The sequence below is a fragment of the Vipera ursinii genome (genome assembly GCF_947247035.1).
Source record: "Vipera ursinii genome assembly, chromosome: 1".
Classification (NCBI taxonomy): Eukaryota; Metazoa; Chordata; class Lepidosauria; order Squamata; family Viperidae; genus Vipera; species Vipera ursinii.
In genome coordinates, this window is record NC_139512.1 from 286,123,960 (window position 1) to 286,145,482 (window position 21,523).

A 21,523-nucleotide genomic window follows, 5' to 3' on the forward strand; every position below is an offset into this window, starting at 1 on the left:
AATTGTGGATTATTAGTGGGGTTTTCTTTTTATATATAGTCATGGCCGAAATTGTTGGCACCCCAGAAATTTTTCCAGAAAATCAAGTTTTTCTCACAGAAAAGTATTGCAGGAACACATGTTTTGCTATACACAGGTTTATTCCCTTTGTGTGTATTGGAACACAACAAAAAAGGGAGGAAAAAAAGCAAATTGGACATAATGTCAAACAAAACTCCAAAAATGGGCTGGACAAAATTATTGGCACCCTTTCAAAATTGTGGATAAATAAGATTGTTTCAAGCATGTGATGCTCCTTTAAACTCACCTGGGGCAAGTAAAAGGTGTGGGCAATATAAAAATCACACCTGAAATATACATGCTGGTTTCAAACATGATGAGACTACTTACAAGGAAATTTTAAGTTTGGAAAGGAATATTTGGTGCTTGAAATCATATAGTTTCTTGCGAGAAGAGAAGGTTGTTCAGACTTGGTTTCAATATATTCAGTTACAGGCCAGGTGGAAAGAAGACCAAAAAAATGGATTTGCAACAATTGATGAAAATTTGATAAAGCAAATTAGAAATCAAGGACCAGCACATATTAAACGGATATATCTTGCATTGATAGAGATCGATTCAGAAACAGAGCTTGTTAAGGATTGTATGATAAAATGGGCCCAAAACATTCAGGAAGTTATTACAATGGACACGTGGGAAAAGATCTGGGTGAGGAATGTAAAATTCACTCAAGCTCAAAGTCTAAGAGAGAACTTTTACAAAATGTTTTATAGATGGCATCTAGATCCTAAAAAGCTTGCAAGTATGTATCCGAATTATCAGCCTAAATGTTGGAGGTGTGGTGATGAAGAGGCAACATATTTTCACATATGGTGGACATGTAAAAAGGTCAAGGCTTTTTGGATAAAAGTCTGGTGGAATATGCAGAAGATTTTTAAACGGAGGATAAAGTTTTGTCCGCAATTTTTTTTGTTGGGAATAATTGTTGACGCTACAGTTGTGGACTCTAAGCTGATGTTGAATTTAGTTACGGCAGCAAGACTTTTGATAGGTCAATATTGGAAGAAAGAGGAACTGCCGACTATACAAGAGTGGATTTTAAAGGTTTCCGACTTGGCAGAGATGGCGAAGATTTCGGCCTATTTGAAAGATTACTCGCAAGAACATTATATTATGGAATGGAGAAAATGGATTGAGTTTATCCAGAATAAGTATAGGGTCAAGAAGTTTTATCTAGCATTTGAATAAGTCTTCTTTCGTTTTCTTTTTTCTTTTTTTATTTTGTCTTCTATATATATTTAATAATGCTAAATGCCGCTTCAGCATTGCAGTTGCCCTCAGGGGGCCGGGTGGGTATGGCCAGGGTGGGCGTGGCCTACTGGGTGGGCGTGGCTAGTGCACGTATGACCTACTGGGTGGGCGTGGCCAACTCTACATCATTCGCATCAAGGGTGCCTATGGGGGCCTGGGCAGGAGTGGGACAGATCTGAGGGTCTCTGGGCAGAAGGAGGGTCTCTGGGCCAGGGCCAAGGCAGTGGAGGCCGTTCCCTCACTGTTTCCAGGATGGCTTCACGGGACGCATGAAACCACTTCGTGGGCCAGATCTGGCCCCCGGGCCTTGTGTTTGACATGTCTGTTCTAGTAGGACAATGACCCCAAACATACGTCAAAAAGCACCCAGAAATGGATGGCAAGAAAGCGCTGGAGAGTTCTGAAGTGGCCAGCAATGAGTCCAGATCTGAATCCCATTGAACACCTGTGGAGAGATCTTAAAATTGATGTTGGGAAAAGGTGCCCTTCCAATGAGAGACCTGGAGCAGTTTGCAAAGGAAGAGTGGTCTAAAATTCCAGGTGAGAGGTGTAAGAAGCTTATTGATGGTTATAGGAAGCGACTGATTTCAGTTATTTTTTCCAAAGGGTGTGCAACCAAATATTAAGTTAAGGGTGCCAATAATTTTGTCTGGCCCATTTTTGGAGTTTTGTTTGACATTATGTCCAATTTGCTTTTTTTCCTCCCTTTTTTTGTTGTGTTCCAATACACACAAAGGGAATAAACCTGTGTATAGCAAAACATGTGTTCCTGCAATACTTTTCTATGAGAAATACTTGATTTTCTGGAAAAATTTCTAGGGTGCCAACAATTTCGGCCATGACTGTGGCTGCAAGTTCCTCTCTTAAGAAGAAGGAGGGAATATTTAAAGGTGCTCACCCAAAGGTGCTTACCCAAATCAAGATCACAGAAATCTTGAGGGAGTTTGAAAGGTTTACAGCCTACTAAGGGTTTGGGCTTTTGTTACGTTGTTCACTGATCAATGTTTACACATTCCCCTTTGGGCACTGTTGATATTAGGAACTCCTAATAATTTATGGAGATAGGAAAGAAAATTTAGGCCTGAAACCTAACTGAATTTTAAATTTGGTCAAAAGAAACATTTATGTTGCCCCAATAACAAATGTTATTACGACCAACAAATGAACAACACTGGATTTACAGCCAAAGCTGCCGAATATGCTGAAATGTCTTAATTAAACTGTTAGAAACAGAATCCAGTATTCACAAACTATGGCATTTTATTTCAGAGGCCTTTGCTTACATTTTTACAATATATTACATAATTCCATTGTCTGCAGAACCTAATATATATTTTATAGCTTTTCTTTATATGCCTTTCCTTCAATGTTTGTCAACAATTTTTACAGTCCTGTACATATGAAGAGTTTGAAACCATTTTCAATAAAATCAGTTACCTTTAAGCACACACTACTAAGACTGAAAATGCTTTTCTTAGAAAAGTCAAATGTAAAGATTCGGACACTCTAGCATCTACAAACAGAATGTTTGAAATTCTTACATGTTGTATTGCCAGAAAAAGAAAAAAACATGCCAGCCCCCATAAGCCCAGCCAAAAGAAGTACACAGAACTACAATTAAAACAGTAAAACAATCTGTACAGTAAAGTACTGTGTATTAACAGTGCCAGGTATTAAATAGCTCGAATGAACACTCCCGCAATATACAAATGTCTTACAAAGTTGTGTAATTAAATACAAGTGCCAAACGAGAGGGCATGGGTTCAATACAACATAAAAGTCAATAGAAGTGAAAACAGCTGAATTGATTTTGGATTTTATACAAGGCAATTTTAAAAAAAAATCATTTCAACCACTCAGTTAGCTATTTATATTATAAACAACTATCCCTTTGTGGCAATGTTCTTCTCAACAATGACTTAATATTAACACCCTTTACTCCTTCTTGAAGACCTCTCAATTGCAGCTCATAATAAAATAAGCATTACTAATGAAATATTTGTTGCTTTAACTGAAAAGAAACTTTTACAAGAAAACACAAAAATATAAGTGTTATAATTCATTATGAATAAATATACACTTTAAACTGGCTAAATACAATCTTTGTACATTAAGATTTAATACAGTTTGTTAGCCGTTTTCTTCCTTTTTCACAATGTATTTTATCAAAATTAAAAAAAATACTGATTCATAGAAAAATGGCAAAGTACAGTAGTTTCATTCCAATTCATGGGCTATCAAAAACCCACGATAACCTATTTTGCCTAATTCAAACCTGTAAACATTAGTCAGCCTTTTAAGCAGAATCCTTATATTTGGTTGTCAATCTGATGAGAAACATCCTGTTAACGGCAGGTTTGGAACTGAATTACCTGTGCTTGACTTGTACAGTTACAGTCACCATTAAGGCAACAGTTAAAAAACAATTATCTTGTAAAAATGAAAATAGGTTCATTTTTCCTAAAGAATGGAAAAATATCAAATGTTCCAGCTTTAACAAAATACCAGGGAATACATGAACAGTAAGCCACTTTAATGTTTTAATTTGGCCTACCCAACAACTGCATGCTTACCACATTGATTCTACTGGCAGTGAACAACTTCCATTTGCCACAGTGGAAGGCCTTCAATTCATTCAACATACAATTCCCAGACAAGTTGGAAACAATTATTGCTTGAGGAAAAGCAGTCTGTTGTACTTTTTCTTCATAAAAGTGCACTTAAGTGCAAAGTTAGCTTGTCAAGATTTTTTTAAATACAAAATAGTGCTTGTCTGAATTTTGTGCCACTGTGCAGTATAAAAAGTGGCTCTCAGCAGCCTTTAAGTGCAAAGTGCTTCGGCAAGTCTTGCTGTCACCTGCACTCGACTGACATTCCATTCTGTGATGAATTGGACACGGGTGGGTCTGCTAAACTTAACATAACTGCTGCCGTAATGGTACTGGAGGAAGGTGAGGAAGAAGAGGAGGAGGATGTGGTAGCAGCACCTGCAACGATAGTAAACAAATAAATTATCCCATCTGAATGTTTGCTGCTGAAACTAAAATAGAATATGGGGCATACACATATGTACATTTTAGAAAAGTCTAGTTGCTCAACACTTGTAGTCCACCAACTAACTTACGGATATAGGTAGTCCTCAACTTATGACCACAATTGAGCCCAAAGTTTCTGTTGTTAAGCACAACATTTGTTAAGTGAGTTTTGTCCATTTTACGACCTTTCTTACCGCAGATGTTAAGTGAATCATCAGAGTTGATAAGTTAGTAACAAGGTTGTTAAGTGAATCTGGCTTCCCCATCGATTTTGCTTGTCAGAAGATTGCAACATGACCTTGGGACACAGCAAGAGTCATAAGTATGAATCAGTTGCCAAGCATCTGAACTTTGATCACATGATCTGGGGATGCTGCAAAGGATGTATGCGTGCAAAATGGTCATAAGTCACTTTTTCAGTGCCATTGTAACTTTGAATGGTCACGAAATGAACCATTGTAAGTCGAGGACTAGCTGTAGTTATGCACAATTATGGACACACTCTGAACTGAGTTAAGAAAAGGAAAGTCTTCACCCTTAATAAGGCTAACTATGCCTACTTCTTATAATGGATCTATGAGAATTCACTAAAATCTTGTAGTGCTATATTTTTTATTTATGTGAAGAAGAAAAAACATACGCGGGATGACCAAGTTGCTTACTTTATATTTTTGAAGAATTCCAATTTACAGTTCATTATAAGCACACTTCCAACTTATAAGCAGTAAATCAGACATGACTTAATTATCAGAGTACTTTTTCTTTTTTCTTTTTTTTTAAAGATTTACAATACATTTTGACTTTAATCCCCCCCTCCCCCACCCCTATTTAACCCTCCCTATCCCTCTCCCCCATTCCCTCCTCCCTCAAGAGTACTCCTCAGAGTACTTTTTCTGAATTTAAAACGGCAGCATCAGGCAGATCCTTTGTTCAAATAATGCCCACAGACATACAAAATATTCCTCCAAAGCCTATATATGTTCTCACTTTCAGAATTGAATATTCCTCAACTGTATATGTTCACCACTGTTATCAGTGAATATACAGAATATTAAGGCCATGCCATATTTTTAAAACATTACGGAGTTGGGATACACAGAAAGAAATTGGCTCAGTTCTAAACAAATGGCACTTAGATCAAAGAATTAAGGTGGTCTGTATTATTACTATGGAAAGTGTAACTTTTTCTGACATATGCCAGAAGTAATCATCAGAAATATAAGGATAAATACTAAGATGTGACAGTTTGTGGATATTATAATTAGCTGATATTTAGTTGTAAGGGACGTGGTGGCTCAGTGGGGTTAGGACGCTGAGCTTGTCGATCAGAAGGTCGGCAGTTTGGCGGGTCAAATCCCAAGTGCCGCGTAACAGAGTGAGCGCCTGTTACTCGTCCCAGCTTCTGCCAACCTAGCAGTTCAAAAGCACGTAAAAATGCAAGTAGAAAAATAGGGACCACTACAGTGGGAAGGTAACAGCGTTCCGTGCGCCTCTGGCATCTAGTCATGCCGGCCACATGACCACGGAGACGTCCTCTGACAAACGCTGGCTCTTCGGCTTTGAAACGGAGATGAGCACCGGCCCCTAGAGTCGGAAACGACTAGCACGCATGTGCAGGGGAACCTTTACCTTACCTTATCTTGTTTAGATAGTTAAAATATTAGTCTGAACCCTGCCTGTAGTAGCTCCATTTTTTAAAAGTTTATGCATGAGGCAAAAAGTTGGCTAGTTTTTGCCACTCACCCTCCAGAAATGGATGTTGATGACCAAATAATTGTAATTAAATAAAGTGATAAGCTGTCTGAGAAAGCCAAGGGAAATCATCAAAACAATTAAAAAAATGAAAGTTAGAATATTTCAGACATGTGATGCGACACCCAGAAAAATAGGGCATACTCCATTTAATCCTCCAGGGAAAGACTGAAGGGAAACGAGATCCAGGCAGAAGAAGAACATCATGGCTTCAAAATCTAAGGGACTGGTTTGGACAAAACTCAGCAGCACTTTTTCGTGTGGCTGCTGATAAAAACAAGATCGCCAACGTGATCGTCAACATCCAATAATGGGTATGGCACAAGAAGAAATACATCTTCCAAACTCACTTGCATCCACCCTCCCCACCAATACTAAATAGATTAAAATTTAAGTCCACCATTTGTGGACCTTGGTTTCATTGTGGACCTTTCTTTTACTGTGTCTCTCCCTAGACAAATTTTTAAAAATCCATTTAACACATTGTATTTGCAGACTTTAAGCTTGAAAATAATAGGTGAGATAAAGGAGAGGTGTTGATCCTTATTCTAGATTCTAGAAGACTCTAAAATGTCCTTAAAAATTTTATAGATCTGAAAACCCATATATGGAATAACGACTGTTATGAAAACTTTTCTTCCAAAAACATTTACTTCTTTCAAACAAATTTAAATTCAAAGTCATTAAATATAACCCTAACAGTTGCAGAGTTAAGACCTAATATTTTAAGATAACTAAGGGTGAAATTCTAAGTTTAGGAACTCCATTTCGTCCCAGTAAAAAAAGACATAGTTAGACCTAATCACTTACTTTCCCGCTCTTTTTTCTTCAAACGCTTTCTTCTTCTATCAATGGAAGCCACTTCAGATTTTAAAGACATGTAGTGTTTCCTGATTTCCTGAAGTTTTTCTTGAAGGATTGCAATGCGTTCTGCACTGGTCATATTTTCTAAGTCAGCTGGCAAATAAAGCAACTTTTATTAACCCACATCAAAATTTCAATTCATTTTTATTTAGTGAAAGCAATGCATATATAGCATTACATTCAGTAATTCCATTACATTCAATGGAATCAATCTATGCCGGTCTCTCAGCCCCTTTAGAGAAAGCAATACTTGACAAAATGAACAGACAACTGTTGCTCATATTTATAATATTATTCCTATTAGCGGAGACCAATTTTTATAACTTATGTTTGTTCAATCCCTCAAAACTAGTTACTTATACATTAGAGTAAGTACAATATTTATACTGCTAATCTTGTAAGCCGCCCTGAGTCTTCGGAGAAGGGTGGGATATAAATGTAATAAATAAATAAATAAATAAAAAATAATGTCAATTAATTAACAATAATTTACAATTACACATTGTGTGACTGAACTGTTTTGGTAAGCAAAAATAAGTCTTGGGAAAAAAAGAGCAGGAAAGGGTGTGATAAAGAATACTTTTCCCCATAAATATGTGGTTGAGAGCTGCTTGATGAATCAGTAAACGTGATGGAAATAAAGCCAGTGTAATAATAAATGGGATATTTAGTAAAAGACTCAATATGGAATGGAGAATAAGCTAAAAGTATGCAAAATCCTTTTGGTTGTTTGATTACTTATGGATAAATGTTTAATTAATGCTTGGGGTTAGGGTTAGGTTTGGGAATAGGAATGTTGTGTGAGAATTCTATGGTTGTATGAAAGCTAAGAAGGCTGCATGATGCAATGAAGAGAATGGATCTGAACGTTAATGTACAGAGGTCCTCTTTGCTTAACCACTAGCTGTTTTACAACCATCCAAAGCTATGATGGCCATAGAACAGGTATTTTACTCTCAGTCAAGAACTGCTGGCCATTATAAATGGTCATGCCACTTCCTGGTCATGTGACTACATGTTAGGCAAGTCAGCTTTATAAACCATCACAGCATTTTCAGAGACATGTGACCATGAGTCATGAGTATTTTTGCCAGTTTGTGGCAAAACATCAATTCAAATGAATGGGGTTCACTTAACAAAACTGCTTCCATTCACGTGGGTGCCTCAACCTATGACTATAATGATTTATGAATGTCATTATGGGCTCCGTTATAGTCGTCATTCAAGGACTATCTGTACTGAAGACCAAGTTAGCTGTGTTTTATAAGGAAAATGGAGTGAATGATCACATTACATATAAGTAGTGGAAAAATAAGAGCAAATAGATGGATCTATGGACCCTGGTAAAACAGGATGGAAAAAAATTCTTGTAAAATTTTATGACATACCAATGCTGGTAGAAATGTAATGGAAACTATATGGACTGTTGTCAAAAACGGAATATTTGTCAAAAGCAAAATGGCTATGTATATTATATGGAAATAAGAGTTATTACATCAGGAGAAATGAATGCAGTAAAACAAGAATTTAATACAAAAATGAGTTATCAGTATAAAAGACAAACCCTGAGGTGTTTGGGTCATACAGAAAGAATAGTTATTGAATTTCAAAATAAATATTTGAATGAAGGATGAATGGGTTGACAGAATGGGAAAGACTGAGAAAATTTATGAAGTTGATGAGATTTCCAAAGAAAGAGAAAAGGAATGTTTAAGGAACAAAAGAAACATAGGAAGCCATGTATGGATGTGATAGAAATAATAATAATAATAGTAATGGTTTTCAAAAATACAAATTTATGAAGAGGTATAGTGAACAGTGTAGGTATAAATTAAGTGTAATTAGATTTCCTTTAATCTCCTCCCTCCTTTAATTGAGGTTTTATTACTTCTTACGCTTTGCATAATAATGCTTTTCCATATAATTTACCGACTATTTTACTGCATCATATGAAAATGAAAGGTTATGTCCATTCTTGGGAATTCAGCAGATATGAATTCAAAGCACTTGGTACCCTTCCAGAATTCAGGAGGAGCAAACTCAGCCACAGGAAATCTTTACTTACATAATTGGAAACTCCATTTGTAAAGTTTTGGCAAACGACTGTTCTGTTCTTTGAGATCAGAATCTTTTTCTCCATTTTTCCCACATTTTCCAGGAGACTGTGTTCTAGCTGGAGCTTTTGTATGCTGAGATTTCACCCCTGTAGAAACTGATTTTGCTGGCTGGGATTTGGTAATACTTTCTCCACCAGAAAGTTCTTCACTATCACTACTGTTTGCTGAAAGAAGAGACAACAAATGAATTGTATAGGCTTAGACTGATAAACATTTCAGCACTTCAAATACTTATATACAGTCACAAAAAGCATTGTATTCTTATCCTCCAATAAACTATATAATGGAATATTTCCACAGATAAATTAAAAGCTTGCATTTTTTAGAGATAAGTAAGAATATGACTCACTTTTATTTTTATTTATTTTATTTTAATCCCATTTATATCCCGCCCTTCTCCGAAGACTCAGGGTGGCTTACAATCTAAGCACAAATCAAATATGCTTAGCAATAGCCTTCATTCTATGTATATGCCTGCTTATTAGGGCTTTCGCATGCCCCCCCCAAGCGGCATTATTACAAAGTCAGCTTATTGCCCCAACAATCTGGGTCCTCATTTTACCTACCTCGGAAGGATGGAAGGCCGAGTCAACCTTGAGCCTGGTGGGATGCGAACCTGCACTAATTGCAGGCAGCTGGTGTTACTTAAGGAGGCATTAGCCCACTGCTGCACCAAGGCTCTTGGGGAGCACTGCACAGTTTCCTAAGGGTGGAAGCAATCTTTAAGCGGGGTTCAATTTAGAATGTTTTGGCAGGCTGAAAGAGGAAGGGGAAGTACTTTTAAAGGAGGATCTTCAATGCTTTGGGGGAGATCGGAGAGGGCTGCAGAGAAAAGGAACCAGCAAAAATTCCTTCCTCTCTATTCTGCCAGTATAAATACAAGGTATGAAACTTTTGTTTCTCCCGATTCCAGAAGGTTTGGATTCAGCTCATGATCTATTCAGAGGTTTTAAGACGCAAGTTTTACACTCCATCAATTTGCCATACTTACTACTTTTGTTCTTTTTTTTGTTGTTCACCACAGATGTTTTATGACTTCTTTTCTGCTTTTTTGAGGGACCACCACCCTGGCTATCTTTAAGTCTTTTCTGACCTGTACAAGCTTTAACATAAAAAAGATATTTTACATGCAATACATCAGAAACACATTTTGATTTTGATCATCTATATCATTTTGCTACTATCTACTATTTTGCAGTGATAACTTTTTACAATCTAGTTGGGAACAGATAAAGCAAAAACAAAACAGTGCAAGTGTCTTCAAAATGGCTGCAGCTTAACATAAACACAGACACCTTAAAATGTATTAACTAATTTTTTTTAAAATGATAATCAGGAAACTGTAGTAACATTTTAAAAGGGAGAGAGAGAAAACAGAATTTTCTAAAATTCATAGTTAAAATTTTCTTATTCATACTAAATAACTTTTCTCAACTGAAGATTCCTGACTAGACATAAAGGCAGGCCCACAGAAATTAATACACTAATCAGGCTTGAATGTAACCAGCATATGAACTAAGTACGTGGTATTTTATTCTGACATAACAGCTGAGGTGGATAAAGGTGCTCCTGGCCATTGCCTCCTCCAGATAAAGATTGGGACACACACACACACACACACACACACACACACACAGACACACACACACACAAATTTCAAACTGTTTTCTCTATTTGGGACAACATGACTTCATTCATTACAGGAAAATCTACCAACTTTTTGGAACTGTGACCCCTCACAACGAGCACCTCCATCTTGCCTGGATTCAATTTCAATTTATTATCCTTCACTGGACCTATTATTGACTGCAGTAAGCATTCAGGAGAACCAAATTATTATTTGACAATATTACAGAATTATAAATTTGGGGATTATTAGTATATTAATAGTATCCTGCTTCATATCTGACAGAACAGAGCTGCAAGGAACTCCTTATAATATTTATCCTTTCAAACAGCAACTATCCTCAAATTACCCCATTTGAAAGCTATCTTAAGAGAGAGAAATAGAACCACTTCAGAGCAATTCTTCATATTTTTAGGAAGATAATGATTCCAGGCAAGAGGTGCAAATTATAGAAGCAGTAGAATAGTTCTCTGTTTCACTTTCAAGTTCACTCTCATTTCTACTTCTATCTCTTCCATTATCTCACCTTCACCAAAGGTTACTCTTTGAACTGCTGTGGGCTGTCTCGTAATATCAGACCTTGTTAGGACAGGGGGTTTCACCAGATTTCAAGATTCCCCCCAGACACATCTCTGAAATCCCCTCCCCTCCAGGCAAGCCAAACAATATTTATCTAGCTCATTTGCCCTATCCTTAGAACTATGCAGCCTGGAAAGTCAGAAGAAAAGATCCTAGTTTATATCTCCAATTATGATGTAGTTTTGTCACAAGAAACCTGGCATTTGGGAGCATTGTGCTTGGAGGAATAGAAATATTATTATGGAAGCAGAGTTTGGAGTGGGACAGGGGGAGCTTTGCATTTGTCTTGTTTGTTAATTTCCACTTCTTCCCAGCACCAAATCACTAGTTTGCAATCCCTACAACAATATGTCATAGCAATGTGAAAGAATGAATTGCCCTGCAATATTTAAATTCTTCAAGAGTCATTTATTGTTAATGTATTCACTCATCCTTTACTTATTCGAGATCAAATAAAAAAACTGTGTGAAGTAAAATAAAATTATACTTGGAAGGTTTATTAAGTAGGTTTCCATCAATATATATTATACAGGCTGGAAACTTCAGTGAAAAAACTGGGATTGATGATGAGCTTGTGAGACTGCATAGTCAATCTCCAGATCAGAGAATAAAACAATATTGCCGTTACTGCAACAATCCAATGACAAGACTGGGAATTTTAGAGGATTCTGCTTTATAAAAATTTTGCTTTATCCAAAACTGCCTTTTAAACTGAATCTGACAGCAGTGATATTGGCAAATATATTACTCGGCTGGTAGTAACCCATCACTGGTTGGTAATTAAGTAGTGTTGCTAAACAGCAATACACCATTTACCGTAAGTTTACACTTGCCAACAAATTTGATCATATTTAACAACATTTGATAGAATTCTTTTATTATCCTGCTATTTTTGTAACAAAGCTTGCCCAGGTGCTATTAGTCTTCTCAGACTGATGGTAAGACTGATATAGTCCTTAACTTACTACTTACTCACATAACAACCATTTGAAATCATGATGACCCATAAAGCCACTGTAAAATAGCCCCCCCCGGGGGGCACATGGGCACATTTTGAGCGCTTGGCAACCTGCTCGCCTTTACAACTAGTTATGGCACCCCATGATCCCATGATCATGATCTGTGACATTTTTTGCCAGTTTCCAGCAAAAACTGCCCATTCAGAAGTATGGGTTAGTTAGCACTTACGACCATGGTACTTGCTTAATGGCTGCCTAAATGCAGTAAAATACAACCTAAGCATTTTACTGCTTAGATTGAATGGATATGAATTGATCCTGAGAGACAAACAGGCAATATTCAGGGCAGGCAGGTTTACATTAGCTTATGCTATAGTGCTCAGCATTTGGGAAAAGGTATCCTTTGAAATGTGGTTCATCTCCATTTGTGGCTTTCACTGACTTAAGCTTGGATTCAATTCAATATTCAGGACCAAATTGTGATGCAAATTTAATGATTCCACAATTGATAAGTATCTGTTCCTATTAATATTTAACATGTATGACAACACAAGTAAAAGTCACGATGTAATGCGCAAGGACATCTAACCAAAGAAATAGTGAAAAAAACAGAGAAAGCAGGACTGCTATGTTACCTCCCACTACTTAGCTATTTTAAGCAACCAGGTTTTCCATCCTAAGATGGACAATAACATGTCAATTGCCTTTTATATGCTGACTATGTGGTAGTTTTGCCTTTGAATCTCGTAAGACCTGTAAGATGATGTGCTATAAACTATTCTAAGAGTTGAATATCCAAGTTATAAAATTGCCAAACAGGAGAACACATCATCAAACAAGTCAATTTTTTTAAATACTTAGGGTTGGCTTTCTAAGCCTCTGGAGCCTGAGATGCCCAGCAGGACTATGTATCCCAAAGAACACAGAAATCATCCTCAACTATTCAAGCTTTCCACTTTAACTGAGTTGCAGAGTTTATCCAATTGCTGTTAAGTTATGCCCAGCTATTGTATGGGATTCAATTAGAGCTTTGTAACAGGAGGCAATATTAGAGAAAGTTAAACCTAACTTCTCAAGAAATGTTTTCCTGGTCCCTTGCTATGTCCCAAATATAATGTTTCATTGAGAAGCAGAAGTAATTTAGAAGCTTTGGATTATTATTATTATTATTATTATTATTATTATTATTATTATTATTATTATTATTATTATTAATTCAATTTGTATACCGCCCTTCTCCCGAAGGACTCAGGGCGGTTAACAGGGCATATATAAATAACAATACAAAAATTAAAAAGAAATTAAACAAATGCCCAATAAAAATTACAATAACAATAAAAACAGTAAAAAACCCATTAAAAAAACCCTAATGTTCCCCATCAGGCCAGACCAGCTAAGTGGGTCTTCAGCCCGCGCCAGAAGGAGCGACGGTCCGATGCCATCCGGAGCTCAACCGGCAGTTGGTTCCATAACGCCGGAGCGCCCACAGAGAAGGCCTTCCCCCTGGGGGCCACCAGTCGACATTCCCTGACCGGAGGCACCCTGAGGAGGCCCTCTCTGTGGGCACGCACAGGGCGGAGGGGAGTTGACGCCGGCAGCAGGTGGTCCTCAAGGTACCCCGGACCCATGCCATGTAAGGACTTAAAGATCATAACCATTATCTTTAATGTTTGGTTGAAACTGGTACATAGCTCAGGTGGATGGGCCACTTTAATTATAGCCGATGATTTTGATTCTTCCTGGAAAAATTATAATCTTTTTTTCTGGGATGCTCTTTTGCCTTCGGGGTTACAGCACGGTAACTTAACTTTGAAACACAGGATTTTAGATATAGAAGGTCAATGGGATTATGTGCTTGTCCCGATGAAGCGTTTATTGACAACCAGGTTCTAAATTTTAAATCAGTCAATTACTTGAACAAGATCACTTTCAAAATTCAGAAGAACTTTAACCCTGATCCGTTTAAATGTTCTCCTCACAGCAGTACCATATTGGAAGGGAAATATAGGAAAATCCCATTTGCTACAGGATGGAGTCCTGATAGTTCAGGTGGGATAGAAATTACAGCCTATGTTTTGTTACACTGTCAGTTCTGTGTAATTATTACCCCTCTCCTTTCTAAATCCCTATGGCATTCTGATTTATTTTACTTAAATTACTTATTAGATAATAAAGGCAATTAATTATATGTCCTTAAATGCTATCTACACTGTTATACTATGTGCATGAACTCTGTAATCAATAATGGTTATGCAATGTTTTACTATGCAAGTTTTTTCCTTTAGTCCATGAATGCGAAAAAAGTATATCACTTAAAACTGATGAGATGTCAATAAGATCTGCAGACAGAATTATCCTCAGGTCAATAAAGGCAGTCAAAACCCTGAAACTTGATCTGAAGACGTCTGAAATGAACCAAACCATCTGGGTGAGAATTAGTTTTACTAAAGCAAAGGTTTACCACTGGTTTTCAATGGGCCTTTGCAGTACAGTTAGTCCTTGACTTACAACCATTCATTTAGCAATTATTCAAAGTTACCATGACACTGAGAAAAGTGACTTATGACAGTCCTCACACTTACGACTGTCACAGCATGCCCATGGGCATGTGATCAACAACAGCTGCAGTGTCCTAAGGTCCTGTGATCTTCATTTCTGACCTTCCCAGCCAGCTTCTGACAAGCAAAATCAATAAGGGAAGATGGATTCGCTTAACCACCATGTGATTCACTTAATAATTGCAGTGATTCACTTAGCTACGATGGCCAAAAAAGATTAAAAACTGTGTGTGGTACACTTAACAATGCCTTGCTTAGCAATGGAAACTCTGGTCCCAACTGTGGTCATAAGTTGAGGACCAGCTGTACTTCAGTTTTGTGAGGTGGGGCTAGAATGTACAGATTAAAAAGAAAAAGAAGACAATTAAAAAAACCCAGAATTTTGGTTCTATTGATGTGGTTTAACTAGCAAATAAACTTAAAATTTCAAAACAGTACTTTATTAAAAAGAGTATTGCTAGGAATATTTTATTACTAACTTCAAAGGACCCATCTTTGTAAAAAGACTACTAACCTAATACTGAGACCTTATCACCCTGGCTTCTAAGCATCTACAAGTTCAGCTAAGATGTGAAAAACGTGTTTTGAATACATGGTAATATAAGAAACCTCAAAAGAGCAAACATGAAAGAAACAAAATCTACTAGAGTTGGTTAGCAATGTCAAATAGATACTGTATGATTAAAATTACCTTCACAACCAGCTGCATCATTACTCTCGACCCAACCCTCCCATCAGGGCAAATACAGTGAATAATGACACACTGAAATCTGAAACTATCTCATTCAATTTCCATGGTTGGCTATAATGAAGCAGATTAGCCCTTCTGAATCCAGCACTGTCTGAATGTGTTGGACTATAGCTTCCATAATCCTCAGCCAGACAGATACATACTTAAGGGAATTGGATTTATTATACCTTTCTCAGTATGTTCTGGTTGATTACTGCTGCTGGAGCTGACACTGGCATCAAAGCCTGTAGGAGATACGTTTCCTTCCAACTGAAGGTCCTGCAGTTCTCCTCCAATACTGTCCACCTCAATTGTGCTATCGGTTTCACTCTTGATGCTTCGTACTTCTTCTTGACTCGGTGCCAGAGTTTCAGAAATAGATATGCCCGACTGATGCCTGCTGGAATCTGCTGCTGTTACAGATGGAGGTGACTCGGGTGTAGTGGGTGGGGTGTTTAGAACTGAATTACTGCCACTACTTGGGAATTCAATTTTCTTGTCATTCATTTCCGCTGGCTTTTCTTCAACAGGTTTTGTATCTGTGCTTAGTGGCAAAGATCTTTCAACTTTAGAACTAGACAAAGAGGTATCCTCTTCTTCAAGGGTTTGCAGATGCTCCTCTGGTGTTGCCTCTTCGGGAGAAGCATGGGGTGGAGAAGCTGCTGCTTCTGTATCAGAATCTGAAAAAAGTTCTTTGAGAGTCTTTTTAGGCCATTGCCCCTGAATACTTGACCACACATCTTTCCGGTCTTTTGCTCTGGTATTCTGAAGCCTTTCATCAGAGTTACTTAGAAGCTTTATTCTCTTCTCTGACACTTCAGAGAACCCAGGATAAAAAGCATTCGTCCGTAAAGATTTCCTTTTATCATCTAACCCATTATACTTCTTATTAGGTGTTAATTTTAACTTATTTTTTACTTCATCGTCATCTGAAGAACTATTACTGCTGTTTTCCAAGCTAAGTACATCTTTGCCATTTGATTTCTCATCCTTACTATTAGGGGACCCAGTTTTTAAACATTCTTCAGGTACACAGTACCTTCGTTTACCGCGTTTTATTTTATCCGTTGCCTCCTTTTTTATCTCTTTCCTTTTCTTGGCACTTGCATGGTCACCATCACAGTCAGTATCATCAGATAATTCTGTCAATTCTTTCTGGTGTCTTTCTGGGGATTTTGATACTGGCTTGGAAGCTGTAGCATCTCCAAGGGTTACTGTTTCTTCTGGCATGGATAAGCTGATTTGCTCTTTCAGACAAACTTCATTATTGTCTTGGGTCAAAGTTTCATCTTGAGGATCCTCCTTCCCATTGCTATAGACATTTGGAGCACTTTGGTCATCATCTTGTTCACTATCATCTGAGCTTTCAGATGCTACAGGAGGAAAAAAAAGTAAGAAAATCAACTCCTCTAGTATCAAAATCCTACATGTAGATATGTTTCAAACATCTGAATTAGCCTTTAACTTCTCTGTGAGTGGTATCCCTATTTGAATTTATTTTTTTAAGAAAAAAATAATGTCTATATGAAAGTATGACAATGGATTGAATCCAAAGTTTCTACTACATAAACAAACTACCACTTAAGGACAAAGTTTTCTGTAATAATCAGAACACATGAACATCTTTCAAATGAGTCCAGTTTTTACATCATTTCTTGCAATTAATAACAAAATGTCCCTCCCCAACTTTTGGTATCCTAAACAATATGTGTCATATTCAATATTAATTGAATATGTGAATACAAATAATAAAACAATTACAAATATGGTATAGGAAGAAACATACTTTCATTAAACAAGCTAAGTCAAGTGATGAAACATTCTGTTGAAATGGCAATCAGGCAATAGAAATGAGAATTATTCTGAAACTGTTTATGTTTTGGAGCACAAAGGCAAATATATGCTGCATACAGAAAGAAACAGTGAATGAGAAAAGGAGAAAGTTCCCCTTTCCCCACCAAAAGAAAGCATTCTTGACTCCAATAGTTTTACCTCTGTTTTTTCAGGATTAGGAAATTCTACAAGGCTTAAGGCATCCATTGTACTTCCTAGCTATCCCGCAAACTTCAAAAACCAATTAATAATTAAGGACATGCCCATTTACTAGCCACATTTTCTGCATCCCTCAGAGAAGGCAGAAAAACAAGATGTACCATCCAAACTAAAAAAAAGGTTGTGTACCCCTACTATATATGTTTATATCCAAAGAATTAAGTAAAACTATATACGTCCAACAATGGTTTATCATCTTAATCAGCAACCTGCTGCTTCAGATAATTTTTAAACTGAAATGGATTTCATGGAGATCGTTTCAATCAGCCGAAATTCTGACAGTAAAACAACCCTTGAATTCATCTAAAGTACTAATTAAAAATTGGGAAGAGGCAAACACTAAAGGGATGCTCAGGTTAAACAAAATTAAAACTGGAATTATAATTTTAGTAATAAACACAGGAACAGATGAATCTAGAATAGTAGGAAGCTAACAAAATAAAAAAGGAGCTAACAATAATACATTGGCCATCGTACACTATAGATTTATTCTTAAACAAGGAGATAAAAAGCAAAAACCAAACTCTTATCAACATTATAGAGAAATCCAATCTAATTAAAAATAAATAAATAAAGAAGGTCTGAATAAGTAGCTCAGGTTTCCCATGTCATGGGAAGCCAAATTCGCTGGAATTTGGGTTTGCCAAAGCACAAGCTATGTGATGATAGATCCTGCTCAAATTATGACTGCTCACAGAAGCAGCTTAAAAAATACAAATGGCTCTGCCTTTAAACTGTCATGAAGATGAAGGACTTGGATTTGTTCCTCTCAGAAAGAAATACTTTTTTGTGCTCATTACCTTGCAGTCCATTAAGGATAGAAATAATCTCTAAAGATTTATTTGGAACTAGTTCAGAAGTTTTGGCTTCAGCGATGTCAGGCTTGGATGCCATCTCAGGTGATATACCAACATGAAATGGTGGTTTCGATGAACGGCGTAATTTAAATGCTCTGGGGGAATATTTCTCATCTTTATCAGCTTTATTCTAGTTTAAAAGAAAGATATATTCTATTAATATACCCATATGATTTATCTTATATCAGAATTAACAGGATGTTGAGAATAAAACAAAATCAAATGGCAAGACATCATATAAAGTAAATCTAGTTGAGATGCCAAACATGTTTTTAGAATAGATACCTAAATTATATACTTGTAAATCTTCTATAGACCTTAGTATTGTGCAGAACCATTTCACATCCTCTCTGATACATATCTACATCTTACAGAATTTTAAGTATCCATTTTTCAAATTGGTAATTTTAGACACAACGTTATTATTGTCTACAGGTTGAGTTCTATTCAATGACTTGGAAATCACTGAAAAGATTTGAACAGCTTGAAGGCAATATTTAGTGGCTGGGAAGAACTCAGGTTTACAGGGGCAAAATGCGCAAATAGGCAGAGTAAGATTTTTGAATTTCTTCATTTTGAGGAACAATTTGGAGGGTTTTTAAAAATTGATTCAGGTCTATTCATAATGTTTATTTCTGTAGGTATGATAGATTATGATCACCATATAGTCTTAAAAAAGTTTTAGCTCTTTGCACGGCTATTTAACCACCTTGTTTTGCATCTCTGACTTCTGCTATGTGTGTGAAGAAAAATCTTCAGGCTACAAAGTTTGCTTATTAAAAGAAATAATGTAGTTTATCAAATGATTATCAATGTGGCTAATTGTGTGTCCGAATAAACGTGGTAACATAATTTGAAATAATCAGATTTGTTATCAGTTTTGCCAACAAATCAGGAGAAGACTCAAGTATGTTACTTCACAATGAGTGGCATAATGATAAGTAAATATGAAAATGAAATCCCTATGTAACTCTTCTTTCTGGTAGAAAGCTGCTATCAGTAGTAACTAATTATGAAAGTCTTTCTATTTCTACAGGTAATATTCAGCATTAGCAATCTAAAATAATCTACCTTTATTTTCTTTCGATGCTTTATTTTGGGTACATTTTTGTCTGCTGGTCTCACTATCTTGTCCGCTTTTATCCATTCATCATACCTAGAAAGAATTGAAATACATAAATTTATATTTTGGAGATAGTTAAATGTAAGCTACAGAAAAACAAGTATACATTTTATAAAATTATATCTTCTCTAACAATTTGATATATTTTTATGTTCATTATATAACAACAATAATTATTTTTCTGGAGATATTTACAGAATGGCTTACTATTAAAATGGAGCAGACATGAAGCATGTTATTATCATTAGCAGTGTTAAAAATGTAGAGGTAAATCCAATATCAAATTAGCAAACATTTGACAAGGCAAGAGAAAATTCCCTTTCTCAAATCATTATCTGAAATCTTCTTTAGAGATTCCAGTCAACCAGAATTCTGGAGCAGATGTGGAAAGAAAACACTGAGGAATGAATGTAAGATGAAAGCAAAATCCAATTATCTACAATATCTGTTCCAGAATATGAAATCTAGCTATTATTTTGATTAAATTTTTTTTTGCTGCGCTTCCATATTCCTATAAAACCTGTAATAGTTCTGATATAAAAATTAAGGAAATTTTTACTAGATTCTTTCTCCCATCAACAACATATATTTAGAATTTAATTCAAATTACACAATCCAAATAAGCATTGATATAATCAGAATTAACATATTGTCTTAGCCACCTCCCCCCCCAGGCTAAAAAAACTAATGAAATAAGCATGTTATACTACTGCTAAGTAATCTTTTAAATTATAATAATTCATACTATTCTATCTAAGTCATCAGGCACAAGGAGTCAGGTGAGATATCTATACAGTGATCTTAACATATTCTGGTAGAAAACAGGATACAGTGTATTACAGTAGCATATATTTATCACAAAAGAACATAAAAGAAATACCCAAGCAATTAAAAATACAATTGCCAAAGTGATCTCATTCATAAAACACACATACAAACACACACGCTGTACTATACGATTCATGTCAAAATAAAACACTACTCTATCCTTGTAATCTAAGCTAAGAAGTCCAGAGTATATATTTAGGGTTTGTGTTACAAATAGAAGTTTTGCTGGGTAGAATCACAATCTCAGTGGGAAATCTGAATTACAACCACACGCTCCAGCACGAGTCCGAAAGCTTGGAAGACTAAATCTCTGGTTCCGGTGAACAAGTCAGATTGGATCCAGCTACAACCACATTCCTTTGCCTTTAAAGTATATATTTCCTACTGTACAGAACATCTCAGTATCATACTCCAGAGAAGCTAGCATAAAAAAGCCCTTGTAAACACTAGTATCTAAACATCAGTCAAAATTAAAATCATTCTGAAAACATGTACCCGAGGGCATGTATTACAGAGTCCTTGCCTCTGAATTTGTACCACTGATTTTAAAGGCCCACATTTTCAGTAATGTCTACAGCAAGGAAAGTCTTCATCGTGGAAAGGCTTCCATTCACGTTTGAATCCTGAAAGTACATATTCTATGACATAAAATACATTCCTTTACTTTTCTGAAATACATATCCCATGAAGTTAAAAAAGGAACGTGAGGCACAAGTTAAGAAAGCAAAAGAAAATAAGACCCCTAACATTCATGATCTTTAATACCAGCTTTTTATTTGTCTGATTAGTGGTGACTTCATCGAGCTATAAAATTCAGTTATAAAAATTAAGATGTAAGCATGGCAAGGTTTTTCAATTATGACTCATGTTTGGCCAACACCCAAAGAGTTTAAGCATGGCCTTTCTTAGGTCTTCCTAGACGAAATTACTGATAAAAGTAATGCAGATTGTAAGCAAAGATGATTAAGGAACTTATTTAGAAATATCCAGAAGTAAAAGGCCAGTTACAAAGTCTGTGCAAAGAACATTTCAATAAAGGGAATGTGTGAAAGATATGAAGAATTGAGCAATACAGGAACTGCATAGATTGGAATACTTAGTAAATGGTATAAAAGAAGACAAGACTATTTT

At 36.2% G+C, this 21,523-nt stretch overlaps 1 protein-coding gene across 4 annotated transcripts in view; it reads right to left on the reverse strand.

Annotated features, from left to right (window-relative positions):
- Positions 1-2,553: 2,553 nt before the first annotated feature.
- Positions 2,554-21,523, reverse strand: part of ARID4B (AT-rich interaction domain 4B) — a 90,642-nt gene continuing 71,672 nt past the window's right edge. For all 4 annotated transcript variants that reach the window (XM_083361614.1, XM_083361613.1, XM_083361612.1 and 1 more), the window contains 7 exons: positions 19,513-19,597; positions 18,385-18,571; positions 15,721-16,905; positions 10,071-10,181; positions 9,028-9,243; positions 6,909-7,055; positions 2,554-4,298 (listed from right to left, as the gene is read on the reverse strand). In XM_083361614.1, coding sequence (XP_083217740.1) covers positions 4,165-4,298; positions 6,909-7,055; positions 9,028-9,243; positions 10,071-10,181; positions 15,721-16,905; positions 18,385-18,571; positions 19,513-19,597 — 2,065 coding nt within the window. In that variant the 3' untranslated portion in view covers positions 2,554-4,164. The remainder of the gene's footprint in view (positions 4,299-6,908; positions 7,056-9,027; positions 9,244-10,070; positions 10,182-15,720; positions 16,906-18,384; positions 18,572-19,512; positions 19,598-21,523) is intronic.